Here is a 20,573-nt window from a genome sequence, read left to right on the forward strand (position 1 = left end):
TGGCAGTGTTCTTCCCGGCCACCAGAGGGAGCTGTCGGCGTTGCCTGCAGCTCCACCACATCCTGTCCGGCGGCTCGGTGCTACGTCACCACATTTCACCGCTTGTGATGTGACGTGTTGGAGGAACGTGAACGACAAAACAGGTAAATTCAATGAGAAGTTGGACAAACACGGCAGAGTTTCCATCTTCACCCGGTGGTCGGACGGTTGTCATATTCGGGGGGACTTATACACTTGAATGTTGTTGTTTTGTGCGTCTGTTTGTGCGACGCTGACGTTTGTTCAGGCACAAAATGAGGGAAGCTGCGCTCCTGCTCAGTCCGTGTGTGTTGTTGGTGTGTCTCCTGCTGAGCTGCAGCCAGGCGGCCCGGCAGGGGCAGGACATCAGGTGTGGAGGTATGTTGTGGTGGCAGCTTGCTCTCCTCGCATGGTTTTACGCCACAATGAAAAAGAAAAAAAAAAAAGCACTGACGCCCCCTGTCATCTCCTACTGCCCCCTCAGCCTGCAGGGCTCTCGTGGATGAGATGGAGTGGGCCATCTCTCAGGTCGACCCCAAGAAAATGATCCAGACAGGCTCCTTCAGGATCAACCCAGACGGCAGCCAGTCCATCAGAGAGGTAGCCACGTGGTATTTCTGTCCCAACTCACTGGCACACGATGTCTTCATATGCTACACTCACATTTTGACATTTGGAGGATAATACATGAGGATGAGTTGATCAACAGCATCTGGCATATCTGTTTGAGTTGAGATGAACTTTTTTTTAATGGCGTTTTCCTTATTATCCTGACGCCACCAGGTCCCTCTGGCACGCTCGGAGGGGAACCTCCTGGAGCTGATGGAGAATGTGTGCGAGAGAATGGCGGACTACGGCGAGCACACCGATCCTTCTACCAACAGGAAGTCTTACATCAGGATCAAATCTCGAAGTGGCGAGGCCATGGATCTCTCTGAGGCGGCGCTGGACTCCAGAGCGACTTCCAGTTTGAAGTTTGCGGTGAGTCCAGTTTCCTACGCACACCTTGCAGTCCTTTTTTGTGTGTCTTATTTGTCTTGTCTGACTGGTTTATGACCATTTTCATACCCCCCCCCCCCCAGTGTGAAACAATTGTTGAACAGAACGAAGATGAAATCATTGAGTTTTTCTCTCATGAAATGGACAACGTCAAAGACAAGCTTTGCAGCAAGAGGACAGGTGTGTATTGAGTTAACCAGCCACACTCGGGTCTTTCCCATGGCAGAGCTTCTCTCTGACGTTATCCAGGTGTAATTGAATTGTTTCCCTCCTTTGCAGACCTCTGTGACCACGCTCTAAAGATGCCCCACGATGAACTTTGATACGATCTCTTCACGGCTGCTGTCTCTCAGCTGAAATGAAAGACTTTAGGTGCTGTAGTGTTTTTGTTTATCACCTGTTTGTGTCGGGGCCAGTGCTGCAAGATGTGTACAAATACTTGTTACCGCCTGGAAAAAAAACCATATTCCTGTGATCTCAGGATGAAGGGCCACTTTGTTCAAAACTTATTTCGCCTGTTTCTTCAGTTACCGCTTTGCTTACAAGGTTGTTTGTTGTTGGGGTTTTTTAAACACCCGTACCTATTTTGCCTCTTGCGTGAAAGTCGTCGTCTCACCGTCACATGGTCTTTACTGCGAAAACTCAAACTGTGAAATCGCACAAATGAAGTTAAACTTCTTTGCCGATGCAGGACTTCTTGCACAGTTTGTAGCGGGAGAACAAGATCAGGTGAATTGGTTCAAAGTGGTCCTTCATGAACAATACAACTGTTCTAAAGTGAGAATAACATGTCTTAATAGCAGATAGTCTTTTATTCACAATGAATCGACATCAGTACTGCCTGCTCGCTGAGGAAACGTCGTCCGATGCCACGTGACTCTTTCAGCTACAGCTTTAGAGGAGTTTGAGTGATTTCCAGTATTTATTGCACCATCTGTGGACACAGGAGTTAAAAGGCGAGCTCTGTTCTTTTGTCATAGTATTAAGTGAAATTATAAAAGTATCAGAAGCACATGCTTCTGATACTTTTTGGCCGTTCGACATCTGACCCTCATCCAGCCTCAACAGAAACCTCTCTTATGTTGCATCCAGTTTAGCGTACTGACCTCGGGTTTAAACATTTCTACATTTATGACACATATGTTACCACTGAAACTTCTTAAGAAAAAAACAGTCTCAAAAGCACTCCCAAGTATTTCTTCTTTGCATTCAGTTTTCTACAGTGAGATCATTAAAAAGATTGACATGTGAAATTAATTGTGAAATAATAAAAGTGATGCTTTCCCATAGAGTCAACCAGCCTCTTTATATGATGGCAGTTACTGAGTTCATTTGAATATAAGCATGGAGGCTCAAGAAACATCCTCTTTTATTGGCAGTGAAAAGTTACTGTGCTCTGGTGGAACTTCATTCTCGTGAGCTGGATCACAATCACAATGATTATGTTCCCATTTGTGACGTCAGTCCTCGAGCTGCATTGTTGATGTGGGAAGGTCAATAAACTTGCGTCTGTTTCATTGAAAAAATTATTTACTATCATGCCAACATTTTTTTTTTTTACATTTTCTTTTTTTTAATATCTTCTTAAGTTTTCTGAATCACCCCCTCCCTCTTAAATCAATGGAAATATATTTGTGCAACATCAACACGGCTCAGTCTTGTCATTCTTAAGTGTCTGAAGTCCTTTCATAAATCCAGAAAAATCAGCTCACATATTTAACTTTATGCCACTGTTATAATTTTTTTTCTTTATACCATGGATTAACCTATAATGTTAATTTGTTTATCCTGGGTATTAATTACTGTTTAAAGCAGAACTTAGGGAACACTGGTAATATTAAATGTGCTTCACATTGGCAGACAAGCATTTACCAAACACTTTAAAGAGTGGAAACATGATTTTAAGCCTCCTTGTGAGATGTTTTATTAGCTCAAGAATGACTAAAGGCGTTTTTCCTGATGAACACTACATGTGCCTTCCTCCAGACTGGAGTTTGTCTTTTGGCACAAAAATTCAATTTTTTTCTTCCGCAAAACACTCAAAATATGTTTTCTTTTTCTGAACTTGGTATGACCGAGTCTATATACAGCAAGACACTATTTCCTGTACAAGGAGAGACATTTTTCATAGACACAACATGACAATGGAACTATATTTTAGTTGTCTTTATTTGCATACAAAGCACACTAAAAAATGTTTAAAACAAATTTCACTCAATATTTTCTATATCTTAGTTTCTTCCTCTTGTAGCTTAAACACTTTAAACCAGGCATGAGCATGGCCCATATCTCATTTTCACACACCTTGGATGGCACTCATTGTGTTCCTGATCCAAGTTACAAACTTCCCCCCATACTTGTGCAAAGCTCTAGATATGAAAAAAAATATTAAAAACATAAAAACAGTGCAAGAAACTATTTCTCTAAAACAGTGACACTGAAGATATTTTGGATTTTATTATTTTCAAAGACCCTCTTAACAGTGAGTACGTCACATTGCACACTTTGCTTTCACTTCTGGCTCATCAAAGATAAGTACTAATATTACACAAGCGATAAAAATTACATTGATAAATATGAGAATAATACAAGGTATTAGTGAGGAAAGTACTTATATGCATTGCGAAGGACAACTTAAATGTTATTCAGCTTCATTTCTTTCCACCGTTGAAGCGTTTTTCTCTGTTTCTGTCGTGTCTGTTTGATCTTGACCCTCTTTGTTTCCTCCAGCGACGGCATCACCACAGCAGCAAGGCTCTTCAGTTTCAATAAACTCCTCATTGAATTCTGATGCGCTTTCTGCTACGGCGTTAAGTGCTGTTCCCTCATCCTCGTCTTCGTCTGCTTCGACGACGGTGCCTCCGGAGCCATGGCTACTGGTGCTGCTGCAAGACAGCGTGTCGTCATCGGCACGCTCATTTGAACTTTCGCCACACTGATGGATTTGTCCGACGTCCACACAGTCCGTTGAAACCTCCTGCCGCTCTGCCTCATCAAACGCTATTCTTTCCGTGTTCACGAGCAGCCCTGGACCACCCAATTCCTCACATACAGTCTCTGGATCCCACAGCTCACTCGTTTCCTCCTCTTCATTCTCGGAATCAGGAGCTGTGTGCTTCCTTATGCGGTTTACTACATCCCACAGTGATTTGGGATACTGGAGCTCTTGTTTGTGGGCGACTGATGGTGGAAACTTGTGAGAACCACCTTCGTCTTGAGGGGGCGGAGCAGAGCTGGGAGGCAGGATGGGGGGTGAATCTGGAGAGGAGGAAGAGACTTGAATAGATTCCTCGGAAGAGTCCAGGCAAAGGTGGAGAGGAACAGTTTGGCTGCCAGCGGCAGTGTCGGGTTGAAGTGAGTGATGGAGCGAGCCCGAGTCCACAGGAGGAACAAACTCTGTGGCTGATTCGTGAGATTTATAAGGCGCCGAATGAAGCTCCGCTGAGTTCTCCTCTGACTGGGGCAGTTTATAATCTAAAGCTGAGGATGGAAATGATGACGGAAGTTCAGTTTCTGCTTCATTTTGAGATTGAGCTTCAATCCTGCCACTCTCTTTGCCACAGAACAAATCGTTCTCCTGCTCAGAAGCAAACTGTTGAGAGAAAAGCTTGACCTCTGACTGAAAGTTGCTCTCATTCTCTTCTTGTTCTCCTTGCTGTTGTTTTTCTGCTTTTTCTTCTTCTTTATCTTGTTCTTGTTCTTGTTCTGGTTCTGGTTCTGGTTCTGGTTCTTGTTCTGGTTCTGGTTCTGGTTCTGGTTCTTGTTCTTGTTCTGGTTCTGGTTCTGGTTCTGGTTCTGGTTCTGGTTCTGGTTCTTCTTCTTCAGATTGCACTGCAGGACTTGAAGGACCCACACTGTCTTGTTTTGGTGCTTGTTGTTCAGTCATATTCATCTCATTCGCAGAAGTGACAGCCTCCATTTGAACACTTTCACATTGTTCCAGTATGACAGCATCAATATTTTTTTTTTCTGATGTTTCTAGGGTTTCTTCCAAAACCTCCGCTGGGACCTCATCACCTTGTTTAGTGTTTTGGCCATTAGTGACGTTAGCAGCATCCTCTACGTTGCCACAATCACATTGTTGTGGTGGAACCGCCTCATCTGTTTTATCTATGGCAAGGCAGTCACTGTTCACCTCACTTTCCCCCTCTCCATCGCACTCGTTTGTGTCAGACACTGGTTTGGCTGTTTGATGCAGTAAATCAGGATGTGAGGGAAGGTTTGGGCACTGGTCCGTTTGATCCGTGGAATTTGGAGAAGATTCATAAGATGCATTTGGAGGAAGAGACGGCGAATGTTGCAGAGATGGTTGAAGAAATGATGAAGTATCGGGATGAGTTGTTGTTACTGGACTTATGTCAGGATCAGGACTTCCCTCTGTATTTGAATCTGAGACGCATGACCAAGTTTGAACACTCAAAGGTGATTGTGACAAAGGATTAAAAAGGTCATGGGGTTGAGAACATTGATCTCCATCAATGGGCCAGTTTACTTCTTTATTCTGATCACATTTATCTTTTTCAACAGTGGATTCAAGAGGACAATCCTGAATTATCTCTGATTCAGTTTGATCTTTGAGGTCTATTTCATGACAACAATCAGATTCATGATTGTCAGATTTGTCTGAAACTGGTTCCTGATACTCTGGAAAATCCTCTGCTTCTTTGAGAACCCCTTGATCTCTGTCAACGCCGTTTTCAATCATATTCTCTGCAACCTCAGTTTGGATTAACTCTGAGCAACTTTTTGAATGCTCCTCCTCCGTCGTGTCTCCCTGAGGGGGTTTAGCTCCATCATCAATGTCATTTTTCACAAGACAGAACTCACCCTGCTGCTCAGTGCCTGGATCAGTGTCTGACGTCTCATCTTCAGGTTGATGCTCATTAATGCAGTCCTGGAGAGAAATTCCAAGGATCCTTTCGGCACGCTCATAGATCCGAGGTGTCAACGTGCAGGGCAAAAGGAATTGTCTTTCCTCTTTCTCTAACAGTGTTGAGTCCAAGTCTGTCCCGGGGCTGTCATTTGTTGGAGGGGCGTTTGATTGTGTGTTTTCAATATTTGTCACATCAAGATTTTGCTGGTTGTGTACTTCAAAAGATTGAAGGGTTTCAACATTAGACGTATTGTCTTTAGTATGTGCCGTGGAACCCAAATAGTGTATGTGCTCTTTCTTTGGTGACTGTATCAGCTCCATTTTGACAACTACACATGTCGTGTCAATAACCAGCAGACCCTGACTTTCAGAGTTTTCCTTAATATCCAGTCTCCTGACTTCAATATCTATGGGATGACTGCTTACATGACCACCACCCTGTCGGTCTTGTGCACTGTCGGATTCTTCTTTCTCAGTTGTTTCTTCCACACAGCTTGCAGGGGAATTCTCAGCCCTGCTTGTGAAACTTGGTTCCCTCCACAATGGATATTTGGCTGACACAGGCTGAACTGGCTGCTTAACGAATATACAGTCATCACTTGGAACTGCTTTGTCTTGGAAAACTGTATTTTCATCTGCTGTGTTTGGTAGAGAATCTCCGGCATTGTGAGGTCCCGTCGCCTTTATTTCTCCTCCATCGGAAGTATTGGACTCCTCCGTGAGGGTGGGTACTGTGAAGTCCACCTCATCTGCTAGCTTGTGGTTTGGATTAACTTGAGCTCTGTCGCTCAGGCCTTCAGAAAGTTCTCCTGTTTCTTTTCTTCGAATGGTTGTTTGGGAGCCATAAACAGGCAGCGATGGGTTCTCAGTTGTACCTGCTATTCGTGACACAAGGCAGAATATAGTCATCCCGCCCATCCTCTTATTTATTTTGAACTTTCTTCCTTCGATGACCTTTGGGGACGTTTCTTCGGTCAGTTCTGAACTCTGACTGACTTGTGGCTGCTGCAGAGGCGGTGTGCGTTCATGCCCAGTGTGCGTGTTCTGGACACTGCCCGTCTGTAAACTCTCAGCTTCCTCTCTTTGGTGTGTTAATCCCCCCAGCTTTGTGTTGTCTTTGCTTTCATTTGACTTTGTAAGTGTGTCTTTCTCTCCCTTCCTTTTGTGTGCGGCGACATCCTCCTTTCTGACGGTGGGCTGTGACCAAAGTGTTTGTCTCCTAATGTCCTGCCCCCAGCCGGGGTCACACTGCTGTGTTACAGGCGAACATTTATGTGGGCTGTTGTAGGGAGGGGGTGCGATATAGCAGGGCGGTTGGCTGAACGCCTTTCTCTGATAGTCTGCGTTTACCTTCATATCCAGCACCTTTCTTGCGTCCGGTGCATGAGGGAGTGATTGACGATGAGCTTGCGTCCTGGTTCCCCGGTCCCACAGGCCAGAATCTCTGACGTTGGCAGAGTGTTGTGCTTGTTGCACAGTTGCCACCTGATGATCTGTCCCACTCCTGCTGCTCCCCAGCAGCCCCTGGGAGGTCCCCCTGAGCTCCGCTTCAATGTGTCTCCTTCTCGGCAATGACTGACTGTACCGGGCGGCCCAAGCCTCCAGCTCTCTGTAGCTGCTGTCGCTTCGCTTTGCAGAAATCTCCCTGTTGTAGCGGGCGGGGTTACAGGGCTCCCACCTCCGCCACCCATCCCTCAAAAATGCCGTCTCATAGTCTCTTGCACCTCTGTGAGCTGCTGCCAACTCTCTGGTGTCACGCCGTTGATATTCACCCAGGTCCTGGTGGTGTGAGGATTGGCGGTCCAGAATGAAAGGAAAGTGAGAAGATGAAGGAGCACCTGGCTCAGCATTGTTCCAGTTGGAGTACTCATGTTGAGCCCCTCCTGTCCGAGATCCTGGCACAGTCCAGTAAATGGACTCTCTGGCTTGATCCTGCTGCTGCTCACCATAGTACAGTGGATAATGAGCTGCCTGATGTCGATCATGGTAGCTGTGAGTAAATTGATGGAAACATGTATGATCAAATTTAAAAATAATTTAAATTTTTCAATAATGTAAGTGCTAAGACTTCACTTTTATCGGTATGCTACTGTTGTACCTGAAAACAACTGAACACTGTGTAGTTGAGCAAAAACAATCTTTTGTTACTCAGTTATAAAGAATCAGCAACAAACAATTATCAAAAAATGGCATTTTGTTTTATCACGATCCCACTCAAACAGTTTTCATAGAATAAACTCACTTATGTGTGTAATTTCTCCCAGGAACTGTTCCAAATTTGGAGTATAGATGAGACTGCCCCTGATTCTCAGGCCAAAACTCCATCATTTGCTCTCATACACGGATCTGAGGCATGGAAAAAAAGCAACAAAAAAAAAAAAAAGAATATGCTAGAAACAACAGCAATTATAAGAGCAAATCAAATTTCTTTAAATATTAAGAATTGTATGTTTTTCTTACAATAAGACATCCCACTCCCAAAGTGAGTACAGAGTGATGTGACACGCTTAAAATTGAATTCTTCACTGTGTTAGACACTGCGACTAACAATTTTTTAACACATACCTGAAGCTGCTTTTGAAAAATGTTGTCCTTGCTGTTCGAGAGATGACGTGAGATGTAATGATGTTCAAATAGGACAACTAGTTTTGAGAGGATGGTGTGTTTCAGTCCCCCTCCCACTCGTCTCACACATGCAGACACACACACAGACACACACACACACACACACACACACACACACACACACACACACACACACACACACACACACACACACACACACACACACACACACACACACACACACACACACACACACACACACACACACAATTTGCTTGTTGTTATAACAAAGACCACAAGAACTACACCACATTTTTTTCAAGGTGCAGTATTTCTAATCTAAGTTACACACTAACTTCCAGCTCATGAAATGTGAGTAAATAAAAGACTAACTTTATGGATTCACAGGTTACTGGAGGAAGATCATTTTAACGAGATGTTAACTATATTCATCTCTATTTATTGTGTTACTATATGTATTTTGAAGAGGGAAAAAAAAACCTTAAATGCATGCATGTTAGATTAATATATTTAATATATAGTTTTTTCTTTTCATTTAGTCAAATATATACTAGCTTTATTAGTGCTTACTATTTCCCCCTCGAGTAGTGAAAGATTTAAGTTGTTTCAAGGCAATGACCCATATACTAATGAGCATCCACAAAAAGCGTGACATGCACGTTGAATGTCGCGTGGGATGTGCAGGGCGTGGTGGCAGGCGGACTCTGCAGAGAGATAGAGATCTGTTGTGTTTTGTCGGCTGGATTGTGGCAGAGGGAGAGACGGGCAGCAGTGTGGCCGTCTGCCTTTCTCTGAAACTCCCCAGCGTAACAAACAGGCTTTCCTTCTCTGAACAGAAAGTCTGTACATCAGCAGAGTGCAGGAGAGAAGGGATGAGGTGTGTACAGACAGCAGGCTGCAGGAAGGGATCTGTTGACCCAGTAGTTTGGGACAAGTTTTGTTTTGGGTGTTATGCATCTCACCGAAACGGCTTTGCGCTGAACAGTTAATGTGTCAACTGTTTCCGATCCAAATTAGAAAAACCCACAACATAAACAAATATTGGCTAACAAAGGAAAAACATTCCGGAAATTCTAGATTGATGTAAATTCTAATTTAGTCCTCCAAGATATTTTTGTTTTTAACCATTCCCATAAAGAATTACTTATTCAATAGTATCAATAAATAGGTTTCCAGAACAGTCAGAACTGATAAACAGGTGAAATGTCTTCACAAATTCAATCAAGTCCAGTCACCCACACTACGCTTTACATAACTGAATATCTTGAGACATGTTTTTGCCTTCCCCCACAGAATTAGTTACATTTCAGTATTAATGGCGGTGAGAGTAGTGATCATTGAAACACCATCAATAAACTAGCCATAATAGCTTCCTGAATGTTGATAGTTTCCATTTGAGTTTAACTGTAGTGGTGTATGCCTAATAAGTGAGTAAAAGCTTTATGTGAGGATATAGTCATTAACATATGATCAGCAAATAAATAAAATTAAAGTTTCATCTATAAGGATGTGCTTTGATCACATTGCTTTGACAAGATTAAATACTCAATGAGGGGGGTCTTTGAAACAGTGAAAAGAACAGATTAAAAAAAAGATTGTAAAATACAGAAAATATTAAGAGGGCAGAATTGTACAATTCATGACCACACCTCTTAATAAAAAATGATGGCTTTCACCAAGCCCTCTGTGATGTTCTGTTTTCCAGTCTAATTTGAAAATGCAACAGCTTGGATCTTTGTAAGTTGTTCATGTTTTATCCAAAGCTCAGGATATTTCTTTGTATCAATCAGCAGCAGTGTCATACAATAAAAAGACCCAAATGTGACATACAATGGTAAATGGACTTCACTTATGAAGCACCTTTCAACTGGTTGAGCAGCCCCAAGTTGCAATGTCTTGCCCAAGGACACTTCAGCATGTGGATGGATGGAGATGGGCATCGAACCTGCAACCTTCTGATTAAAAGATGAGCTGAGGGATAGATGAAAAAGTCCAAAAGTCCAGTGACTTACTCTTTCTACAAGATGAAGGTAAAAGCCAGGATATAACATGTACAGCCGAGGGAATAATAGTCCGGGGTTGGAGAGTCTCTGGGCTCAGTCTGCTGACTGAAGTACATGTTTCATAAATAAACCATATGATCACAACTATTTCACTTACCGCTTGAACATGATTTGTCTTGGTAAATGACTATGAAGTTAGACATACAAATCTTCACCTTCTTAAAATAATTGCCTGTCATTATTTCCCCCAAGTTTTTCAGGAAACACAAAAAAATGGAACAAAGTCACACTCTTGACAGAGGCCAGTGTACTAAAGGTGTATAATCACATGATCTTTTTAAATGAGGATGCTGGTGATTTTACCAGAGGTGGGCAGCATCATAAGGAGTTAAGTTAGGCAAACAAAAATTGACATCGGCAATTATTTTAAGAAGGTGATGAAATGTTCTTTACTGGTCTCTCCAGAACTCTATAAAGGATTTTTTTCCTTATGGTTTTCATCCTACTTCCACAAACATTTGATACAACAAAAGACAGCATATTCATTCATTATATTCACATCCAAATATTTAATGTAAAACAAAGCAAGATTTAAACTGAATATATTAAGCTCTACAACAACAAGCAACAAGGAAGAGTAGAGGTCAAAGTCAAAGCTGCTCTTTGTAAACTTGACATTTCCACAGCAGGTGGTCCCTGCCGTCACTGGTCTGTCCTGAGAGAGGCCCTGTAAATATTGCAGTTCTCATTGTCATCCCGGTGCACAAGTTCCACATTGAATCTGCTGGGTAGGTATTCCTCATAGAAACATGGAGTCTGGTGCTCTTCTCTCATTCTAGATGAGAGATATACCAGTGCCTCCTTACTGCACAGATGGGCCAGTGTCTCCACGAGAAGCGGGTAAGTGTCTGGGAGGTAAATTATATCTGCACCGAGCACCAGATCCCAGTCAGAAGGGAAGTTGACGTGGTCCTCACCCCAGGACAGAGGGAGGACGGAAGGAGGGATTGAGGGCCAGCCACCGGAAGGCTTGTTAATAGAAACATTGGCCTGGAGATGTTGCAGAGCCAGAGGGAGGTCTGTCAGTGTCACCTCTGCACCTGAAAAACAAATAACAATACTTTGACACTGTATTTAATGAACACGCAGTGAGCAGTGCAAATTGAGATGCATGCATATAGCAACAGTTGGGGTCATAACTCTGGTAGATTTAATATCTAATATGGATTGAAAATTACATGATCCAACCATGTTGACAAATGCAATAAGTTTGAGGAGCACCAAAGTAAATATCTGACAAGAGCACTCAAGGGAGGAAACAACATGTCAATTGTTTTCCAAGCTCAAACTGGTTTCCTCAAGTAAATAATCTGTTTCTCCAGGGTGGGGAGTGCAAATAGTAATGAAACCAATACGACACAATGTCAACAGCGTGGTATTTGGTTAGAATTGTCGCAATACTCATATTAGTTCGCATCACTTGATCAATACGTTTTAGTGTTCACCACATGTAAACAAGTGTTTGCCAATTCTCAAGTAAGCCCTCAGGACTCTTGTCCTGCAGGTCTATTATGTATAAATGCTCCAGCACACCTGGTTCAAGGAGCAAATTATGAGGCAATGCAGATATTCATTATAATCAGCTGCTAAAGATTTACAGTTACTCAGCGCCAATATTGACTTGCAGGTTAGTGGGTTGGTCCAACATTTTTGGACCAACGAAATCCATGTGAAAGTGTTGAATAGCTGTATAATACGACTCCTTTAAGGTGTTTGTAAAGTCGGACATACTCTCGTGATGTTTTCGGAAACGCATTCCTACGGAAGCCGAGATGGACAGAAACAGCTCCAGGCTGATCCACGTGGTCACTCAAGACCCAGAGAGAAAAAAAAATCACTGTAAAGTCCTCATTCACGACACTGGACACGTGACCACTCACATACGGCTTCGGAACGAGTTCACGTCGTCATTATTTGACGTCATCACCGTTGAACCCGCAACACACGTACCGAGACGAGCGGCAGCGATACCGACCACCCCGGTGCCTGCTCCCAGCTCGATGACGCGCTTCCCCCGCAGGTCCACGCGCTGCTGCTCCAGGTAGCCGCAGAGATACAACGCCTGCGGACACACGCGGACACGTTAACACACAAGCAGTGCGGACAGGCTCCACGCCGGCTCCGTCGGACCGCAGACGAGCCGCTCTTACAGCCTCCCACACCGGGGCAGCCACCCCGAGGTCCGCTCCGTACACCTGTCTGATCTTCAGCTCCTCGCCGAGCAGCTTGTAGACGGTCTCTTGACTAAATGTGTCGGTGAACAAACAGTGGTCCGCGGGGAAAGGATCGTCCTCGTCTCCAGAGCAGCTCATGGTGCATTTGGGGGAACAAATAAAAAAATACAAACTGGACTGACTGACTGACTGACGGGGGATCAGGCGACAGTAGCTCTGACGGCTGATCCACTTCCGGTGGTCAGGAGATAACATTGACACGTATCTCTTTATAGAAAGTAAATTAATGTTAGGTAAACTCGTGACGCGAGTAAAAAGATAGACTACCTATCAGAACACCAGTGTCATCATTTATTTTTAGCTCAGTGTGTCGTCACGTGACAAGGCTTTCACTTTGAAATGTGAAACAAAAACTGGTTCCAGGTTAGAGACCGTGCAGAACTACTGAACGCTCCAGTGTAATTCCAGAATGGGAATCTATTCCTTCAGTTCAGAGGAGTTCTGCCAACCCCCCCCCCCCCAAAAAAAAACCTGGTGTCATAAAATGAGAGCATGTTGAAATACTAATAATTTATATACATTTACAGTTGAGAACTTTCTGTAAGGACCCAACTGACCCTGACAACTGACCCTTCATTTTGCATTGACAGTGAGAGCTACTGAACTTATTGTTGTTCAATGATAGTAAATGTCTTGTTGCTTCATATCAGGATACTTGTCTCTGCTACTTCTTTTTACTCATTGGAAATGATTTCAGGCTATACACTGTACATCTCCAATCCATCACAGAGCTTAATAAAACATTATCCTACAGGCAACTTAAGAACTAGCAATTTGCCTTAAATGTATGATTTTGAAACAAAGTCTCTCTAATGGACTTTGATGTTGTAAAATATGTCCTTTCTATCCTTCTTTGGTCTGTTAAGACTCACTTTAGGAGGGAGTGGGAAGCCAAAGTCTTTACATCAACTATGAACAATATAGTTTTAATTTGCCCTTTATCAAACACAAAAAACAAACAAACTCATGTTTCAACTTCATTTAATAAAAACAAAAAGAAGCTATCTCCTCACTGGATTTGTTTGGGGAAAAAAACAAACTAATTGAGTGAAGTGCCACGAAGACAAAACCGTTTTTCACAAACACGACTTCACATCAACAACAGAGATGATTTAACAGGTACATAATGTGTAAAGCTGACACAGACATGTTGAATGAAGCTCGTCATCACTTCACCTTATCCATCGTTACCAGAACACAAGAGAATGTTAAGAATCTCTCAAACATAATGGGTCCAATTTTGAGCAGAAAACAGAAAATAATGTCTTTGAATGTTTGCTCGTGTTGGACCGAGTCACAGTTTCCTTAGTGGAGTGGACAATAACTGCTTGGTTTCAGACTACAAACACTACGCAATATACAGAAAATCTGCCAGAAGCAGAACATGTCTGGATTATTTGAAGTTATTAGAAAATAAATAAATCTTTTTTTTAATTTTTTTTTATCATACAGGTGACAGTAGTATTACATCCATAATACCCCCTCCCCCCCTCCCTCCCTCAGGCTTCTATATGTGCAAACTGCAAGAGTTTTAAAAAAGGTAGCACTTTATGCAAAGACCACGGACAACAAGGACAAGTGTTTTTAAAACGAGCACTTCAGAAATAGTGCAGCCAGTGTTTGAATGGACAGGTTTCTAAATGAGAGTGAAATGGAGGAAGCTCGATATTGTGCATACCTCCTTAGGCCAACAGCGGATTAACAAAGACTTCAATGTTATCATTTCAGAAGAAGAAAAAAAACAAATTCTATAAATAAATAACTGGTCCTGAAGTCAAATGACAATTTTTGGTGCCGACTGGCTGCTCTGGTCTGAAATGGAGCTCCAAAATACAAAACATTCTCCTGAAATCTTTCAAGGTCAAACACTGAGCCAGGACATCAATGTTATGTCGAACCGGAAACGAATTTGCAGTAAATTTGACCTACTGCACGTCTTTCCACAAAAAACGGTCATCACATTTTCTCACAAAAGAAACCGAATGTCTGCAAAGCTATTTTTGGACAGAAATGATGCGTCGTCACACAAACGCCACAAGCTGTGCTCCGAGCTCAAAGCAGAGGACGCTCTGCTTTGAGCACTTTGACATGGGACAGTTTCCTAACCCACAAAGTGTTTTCTTCCGTTAAGACGATTAATGTCAGCATGATCACGTTTGACAAACATCTGTCACAGTCGTGGTTTGTCAGTAAAAATACCCGCGGGTCAAACACACAAATTGATTGTTTCATCGAGATCAATCAAAGCATCTCCGTGAAGCCCAAAGTGCCCTTGCATAAGATCCACACTTCTTCATTTGATGTTTCCAGGTTGGGATGTAAAGCAGCCACCCTTTTTTTGTTTGGAGCAGAAACGAGTCAAAGTCCACACAGATGCACGACAAACAGACAGAACGAAAGCCAGAGGAATGCTCGATTAAAACTTTGTTCCAAAAAGAATAAGAATTAGAACGATGATTATGACGAAGAGGATCAGGATGACCAGCATCTTCCTGTTTTTCTTCTGATACTGTTCTGCCTGCAAGAGAGAAGGAAATCAAACTTTATTGCGTTTCACTTGATTTTTTTCCTTAATGAACAGCTGCAAACTGGGACACTTCAAATATGAAATATTCTTTGAAAACTAATTTGATTTCCTAAATTACAAATGTAATGTGGTTACATTTATTCTACCCGACCGGTCATGGATCAACTGATCCGAGATGTTCACTAAAACTCACAGCGGATAATCCGACAAAAGTCAAAACGTTCATTAAAGCACAATTCGATGTGAAAGTGAGCCTTTTGCGTTTACCTTTTGTAACTGTTTCAGTCCATCTTCAGTTTTAACACAAGCCTGCTCCACGTTGAAGTCGATCCTGTCAAGAACCGTGCCCTTAAACAAGAAGAGACGGACATCTTATTCGAGGAGGAAAATCATAACTGGTGAAGATTAGCGTTTGTATTTTCACATGTAAACATTTTTTTCTTGCGCTTCAGCACAGTTCGTTGGCAGTTTGGGGTTTTAATGAAGGGCTTTTCTTGACGACATGACAAAACGTTAACCAGGCACTGCAGTGATTCCCACTCATGCCAGAGGGAGAAGCTCGCCATTGAGTTCGTGCTGCAAATACCTGCTCCACCACCATCCCAGCCAGGTCTCGAAAAATCTCGTTCAGATCAGAGATGGACTGCACGATCTGCCGGATCTCCCGCTCTCGTTCTTCAACCATGACCGTGTTCTCCTCCACCAGCATCAACTGGTCGTCCGTGAAGCCCTGGAGGAGGAGATTCGACAACGGACTTCAAATCAAATGGAACACTTCAAAAACAGAGCAATGCCGTTTGGTTTTCTAAATCTGCAGGAAACACTATGAAGAACTACTTTCATGTTAATATTCAATAGAAACTATGGCACTACTGTGAAGGCTTCAGCCTGAAGGGAACAACAAAAAGCAATCTCCTTTTGTTTATCGGTCACTGTTATAGCAGCATAAACTTTAATCCACCTATTGTCGGATGTGATTTATATACAAAAGCCAGACGTGATGGTACAAATAAACATGTGTAAGTGCACCGTTTTAAAACAGCAGAGTGTTGCATTTACAATAGGGTTTATATCATACACAGAGCTAATGTGAACAAAAAAATGAAGTCCAGTTAACTTGAAAGACTCTCACCCTGTCATATAGAGCTAAATCCTCGTCCTCCTCCATTAAGGGCCCCGAGTCAAAAAAGTGCTTTGATCTCTCCTCGCGATTCTTCATTCCTGGAGGAACAAATAAAAACACATGAGGGTACGACAACAAGCCGGAGAAGAGATCGAAACTCAGATACAACATGCCTGAGCACACAAACGTGCAAGACCAAACGACGAGGGATATGGATGGCAGACGCAGCACGGCGGCTCTTACGTTTTAAGTAGCTGGACTGTGTGTGCCTAAAGTTGGTGGAGAGCTCCTGCAGACTCTGCGCCAGAGATGAGACCACATTCCTCAGCAGTCTCTCTTCCTGCTCGGTGCAGTGGCCACAGCGGGACTGCAAACCCGTCACGGCTCGCTGGCATCGATGAAACATCTGCAACGGACACAAAATTGTGCGTTGGTACACGAAAGAAAGATGTTTATTTCCTACATTCACTCTTATTGTATTAATCATTAACTGCTGATAACATGTCTGTCTGATGACCAATACGAGATGATGCTACGTTGAATAGGGTAATGAAAAAGGTCATCTTTAATGCATCACTATACCTGTGTGATCTCTTGAGTAGTGATTTCTATAGCATGCTCCTCTTCGCTGCTGTCATCCAGTGTGGGACGATTCATGTGCTTGTCATGAAGTAAGGCCAAATCCTTCATTTTTTGCCGGACTCGTGTGATTTCATACTGGATCTGAGAGATGAGGGGAACAAAAATTACCTCCAAGTCCAAGTAAGGACTTTATGTTACACACCAATTCCTACAGGTATGACCGTCCTCTATGCATTTCCATTTACCCACTGCGGTTCTTAATATGCACAAATACGTCAGCGGATTTCAGTTTTACCTCATCAACCCCCTCCACCCACTTGGGAGGCAGCTTCTTGGTGACTCCAATGGCAGCTTCAGGATCGAGACTGATCCCGGACACCAGTGCCATTCGGTCATCAGCCAACTGAGAAAACAAAAGTCTTTTCATTACAAACTTTCACATTGTTAAGGCAGCATGGCGATGATGGCGAGCGACTTCAAGCTTCTACCGCCAAATGGTTACGAACAACTGTACCTCATCAAGCTCCTAATGGGAGTGGCAGATTGCAGAGCGGTCGCATCCCAAAAGAAAAGGAGTTAAAGGAGAGAAAGACAGAAGGAACAGAAAATGAGACCCAGAAAATCAGCAGCAGATACAAATATGTTTCTGCATCCTCTACCACCAAAGAAACACTATAAAAGTAATAAAAAATAAAGACTGCAAGGCAAGAGCTCGGGTACAAATTAGTCAGAATGTATTGGAAACATTGGAAAGACAGAAAAGAAACATCATCTGATTTTAGCAACAACAAGGGAGTTTCAAATGTTAACTTTGTTTTTGCAGTTGCAGCATCTCAACCTGGAAAGAATGAACATGTATTACAAGTCTAAAGAATACAAACATATAAGAAATGATGTTAAGTTTCAGATTCCAAAGTGAATCACAATGTAATTAATGACTTTTAGAGGAAAGATGTGACTCAATGGCAACAAACACTCGTGGGCCAAAATGGGCCCATTGAAGGATCCAATCCAACCTGCAGGAGGGCTCATAAGCTCTACACAGTGCGACAAAAACATTAACTTCTTTCCTCTGATAGAAGTAAAGCAGTGTGATCTGTAGTGACTAAACTGAAAATGGGAGCGTAGCAAGCACAATATGACACGTCAGTCGAGAGATCAGTAACGCAGCAAGTGAAAGCTGGTAAAGTAGCAGTAGCACTAAAGCCAAAGATATGTTAAGGACTGCAGAAATAATACGGACTCAAGAGTTGACAGACTAAAGCAAACAGAGGCAGAGAGGACTTGAGATATGTCAGGAGACTTTGATATCTAAATAAAGCACAGATTTGACAATGTTGAAATTGCACGCGTTTCCACAAAATACGAAACCTGATCACACGTTGACCTACTCGCAGCGTAATCGAACCTTTTTACACAAATGATTGGAAACGCTCAGATTTCATGTCTCTTCCATGTCACTGTACTCTTAACTTTAAAGAGTTTTGTTCACAAGGCCTAAGACTGCTAAACTGTAGAACCAAAAACTTTGAGATCCAAATTCTACTGGGAGCTGAAGCTATTTGTAGGACAATTAGTTTTAGTCAGTATGAAAAAAAACAGGGTCCAACAGGTACAATAAGCTGGTGTAACATCACATGATGAGTAAACAACTGGGCTTGTCTGTGCAAACATCATTTGCGCTGCAGGAGACTGATGGAGTAATGAACGGGCACCATGCATTCAGGCTCTCTGTAGGAGAAGTGGCAGACAGTGAAGGAATACTTCATCTGGAACAAAACACCAGCTGCACTACCAGAAAACCCAAGACAAGAAGTCCCGTTTCTGTGAATTGAAATGCAGCTGTGAAGAAATACATCAACCTACATGTTAAGAGCTGAATGACAATGATCTCACTTAAGCTACATTTGTCCATTACTCAGGGAAGCCCAGGAAGGTTTAACTGTAAAAGTGCAAGTCGAAAACGAAGGATCTCCAGGTAAAATTAAAGGTGTTATTACTTTGGTTTGTTCCAAAGATTTCTCCTGCTTGTTCATTCAGCCCACACTTTGACCTTAACACACCAATCTAATATTCATCAGTGTCTGTCAAAGCATCCCCCTAAATGAATCGTATGGTGCCTCAGATTTCTGAGGTAGACATGCATTTCCTTCAGACCGCTTGAGTTGTCTGGGTAAGGGAGCTGTGTTTCTGAAACAGAGTAGTTAATTCAAATTCAGCAACATAGAAAGTATGAAGAATATGAGACTCTCACTTCTGCTGCAGAGAAATTGGAGAAAGTTGGAAAAACTAAAACAAAACAGATCTTTCATCAGAACATTAACTAAACTTGACAGCTTTACACAAAGACTCCTTGTGGAATTCGATTTACAGTGACAAACAGAACAAACACATTTAGATAAATTAAGGAGTTGTTGATTGTGGTTAATAATCCAAACAGGATGGATTGCATGTGTTTTGGTAGAGGAATCACCACGTTATATGGTGCAATCCAGGTATTGCAGTTTAACCCCCCCCCCCAGCAATTATAACAGCAATGTTCCTGTCCTAAGACAGAGATCAGGATCTAAATCAACTGCAGGTCACAGACACAATATCATTTTGACCACAAAAGCACACCGTTTGCGTGGAGGAGCGAACATACATTTTTCTACCACGTTTGTTGCGTTTTAAATTGGGGAAATGATTAGCAAGTTAGTTCATGCAGACATTAACCAGAAGTTAGCTGAAATAAAGGATTGCAGTCCTCATCATCATCATCATCAGCATCATCATCAATGACTAGTCACTCCGGAGGTGAAACTACAGCTCAGACTCGGCGCTAAGAGGCACAATGGTCTGACTAATCAATAGCAACTACCGCCACACAGGTGAATCTAGCTACCAGGACTCAGTGACTGGCTATAAACAAACACACACAATAAAAAATGTCAAAACGATGCAGCCCACTCACCGTAGCATTGCTACGTGTACTCAGACGGGGGTCGTATGTACTCACTTGCTCAGCCAATATCTGCCGGCTTTGGATAGCATTGTTCCGCAATAACAAGAAGGCATCGGTCAGACGCCTAGTGGCCATGACTGCCTTTGTTTACGAGCCAAATCAAGTGTGTCAAATTCGCGGATGCTCTCGAAAAAAGTGTCTCAGAGCCCCGCTGACGCGCTTGCTAAAACGCACCGCTAGCTTTAGCTTCACTGAGACGAACGCCGAGGAAAACTCGCGATACGACGCCTCCAGTTCAACGCCGAGCGACGCGTATCATACGGATCTGACACGCGCCTCGAACACGTACGCAACAAAGAGGAGCATGGCCGAGTATTTTTCGACAGCGTTTTGGCTTTTAACGTTAAAAAAATCCGGTGTCGTTATCCGTCAGTTTCAAGCTACGGAAGTGAAGAAACGTAAACACCTGCGTGAAGTGACTTTTTCTACGGCTGCTTTGCCGGGCCGCCAGCTGCAACTGTTGGGATCGCGCGCCCTCTGCAGGTCTCCTGGAGTATTGCCCAAACTTCATTCAATTCTCGCTGATCTTCAGGGTCAAGCGCACTTTTGCAATCGAAAGACTGA

At 42.9% G+C, this 20,573-nt stretch overlaps 3 protein-coding genes across 5 annotated transcripts; 1 reads left to right on the forward strand and 2 right to left on the reverse strand.

Annotated features, from left to right (window-relative positions):
- Positions 1–99: 99 nt before the first annotated feature.
- cnpy2 (canopy FGF signaling regulator 2) lies at positions 100–2,663 on the forward strand. 2 transcript variants are annotated; one of them, XM_080494709.1, is made up of 6 exons: positions 100–143; positions 287–396; positions 503–618; positions 802–999; positions 1,101–1,197; positions 1,297–2,663. In XM_080494709.1, exons 2-6 carry the CDS (start codon positions 294–296, stop codon positions 1,338–1,340), a joined length of 558 nt encoding a protein of 185 aa, XP_080350835.1. In that variant the 5' UTR covers positions 100–143; positions 287–293; the 3' UTR covers positions 1,341–2,663. The 2 variants fall into 2 exon arrangements, with proteins under 2 accessions (XP_080350835.1, XP_080350836.1); XM_080494710.1 differs by lacking the exon at positions 100–143 and having other exon boundaries at positions 168–396.
- Positions 2,664–11,143: 8,480 nt separating this feature from the next.
- On the reverse strand, positions 11,144–12,872 carry LOC308129357 (EEF1A lysine methyltransferase 3-like). 2 transcript variants are annotated; one of them, XM_080495296.1, is made up of 4 exons: positions 12,690–12,872; positions 12,490–12,601; positions 12,271–12,348; positions 11,144–11,579 (listed from the first exon to the last, which is right to left on the reverse strand). In XM_080495296.1, exons 1-4 carry the CDS (start codon positions 12,849–12,851, stop codon positions 11,182–11,184), a joined length of 750 nt encoding a protein of 249 aa, XP_080351422.1. In that variant the 5' UTR covers positions 12,852–12,872; the 3' UTR covers positions 11,144–11,181. The 2 variants fall into 2 exon arrangements, with proteins under 2 accessions (XP_080351422.1, XP_080351423.1); XM_080495297.1 differs by lacking the exon at positions 12,271–12,348.
- Positions 12,873–13,743: 871 nt separating this feature from the next.
- On the reverse strand, positions 13,744–20,324 carry stx16 (syntaxin 16). The gene is made up of 8 exons (XM_080495505.1): positions 19,959–20,324; positions 17,301–17,408; positions 17,006–17,146; positions 16,667–16,829; positions 16,433–16,521; positions 15,887–16,030; positions 15,568–15,648; positions 13,744–15,291 (listed from the first exon to the last, which is right to left on the reverse strand). Exons 1-8 carry the CDS (start codon positions 20,082–20,084, stop codon positions 15,190–15,192), a joined length of 954 nt encoding a protein of 317 aa, XP_080351631.1. The 5' UTR covers positions 20,085–20,324; the 3' UTR covers positions 13,744–15,189.
- Between the last annotated feature and the right edge of the window lie 249 nt (positions 20,325–20,573).

The sequence above is a fragment of the Blennius ocellaris genome, assembly GCF_963422515.1.
Source record: "Blennius ocellaris genome assembly, chromosome: 4".
Classification (NCBI taxonomy): Eukaryota; Metazoa; Chordata; class Actinopteri; order Blenniiformes; family Blenniidae; genus Blennius; species Blennius ocellaris.

Excerpts from the sequence above, each read along its gene's own strand:
- cnpy2 (XM_080494709.1), top strand. The coding sequence starts at position 294 with ATGAGGGAAGCTGCGCTCCTGCTCAGTCCGTGTGTGTTGTTGGTGTGT. Across the intron at positions 1,000-1,100 it reads CTTCCAGTTTGAAGTTTGCG|TGTGAAACAATTGTTGAACA; the intron begins GTGAGTCCAGTT and ends CCCCCCCCCCAG. Across the intron at positions 1,198-1,296 it reads GCTTTGCAGCAAGAGGACAG|ACCTCTGTGACCACGCTCTA; the intron begins GTGTGTATTGAG and ends CCTCCTTTGCAG.
- stx16 (XM_080495505.1), bottom strand. The coding sequence starts at position 20,084 with ATGGCCACTAGGCGTCTGACCGATGCCTTCTTGTTATTGCGGAACAAT. Across the intron at positions 16,031-16,432 it reads ATTTAGCTCTATATGACAGG|GGCTTCACGGACGACCAGTT; the intron begins GTGAGAGTCTTT and ends CTCCTCCTCCAG. Across the intron at positions 15,649-15,886 it reads CTGGGATGGTGGTGGAGCAG|GGCACGGTTCTTGACAGGAT; the intron begins GTATTTGCAGCA and ends TTCTTGTTTAAG.
- LOC308129357 (XM_080495296.1), bottom strand. The coding sequence starts at position 12,851 with ATGAGCTGCTCTGGAGACGAGGACGATCCTTTCCCCGCGGACCACTGT. Across the intron at positions 12,602-12,689 it reads CTGCCCCGGTGTGGGAGGCT|GCGTTGTATCTCTGCGGCTA; the intron begins GTAAGAGCGGCT and ends GTGTGTCCGCAG. Across the intron at positions 12,349-12,489 it reads TATCGCTGCCGCTCGTCTCG|TGACCACGTGGATCAGCCTG; the intron begins GTACGTGTGTTG and ends CTGGGTCTTGAG.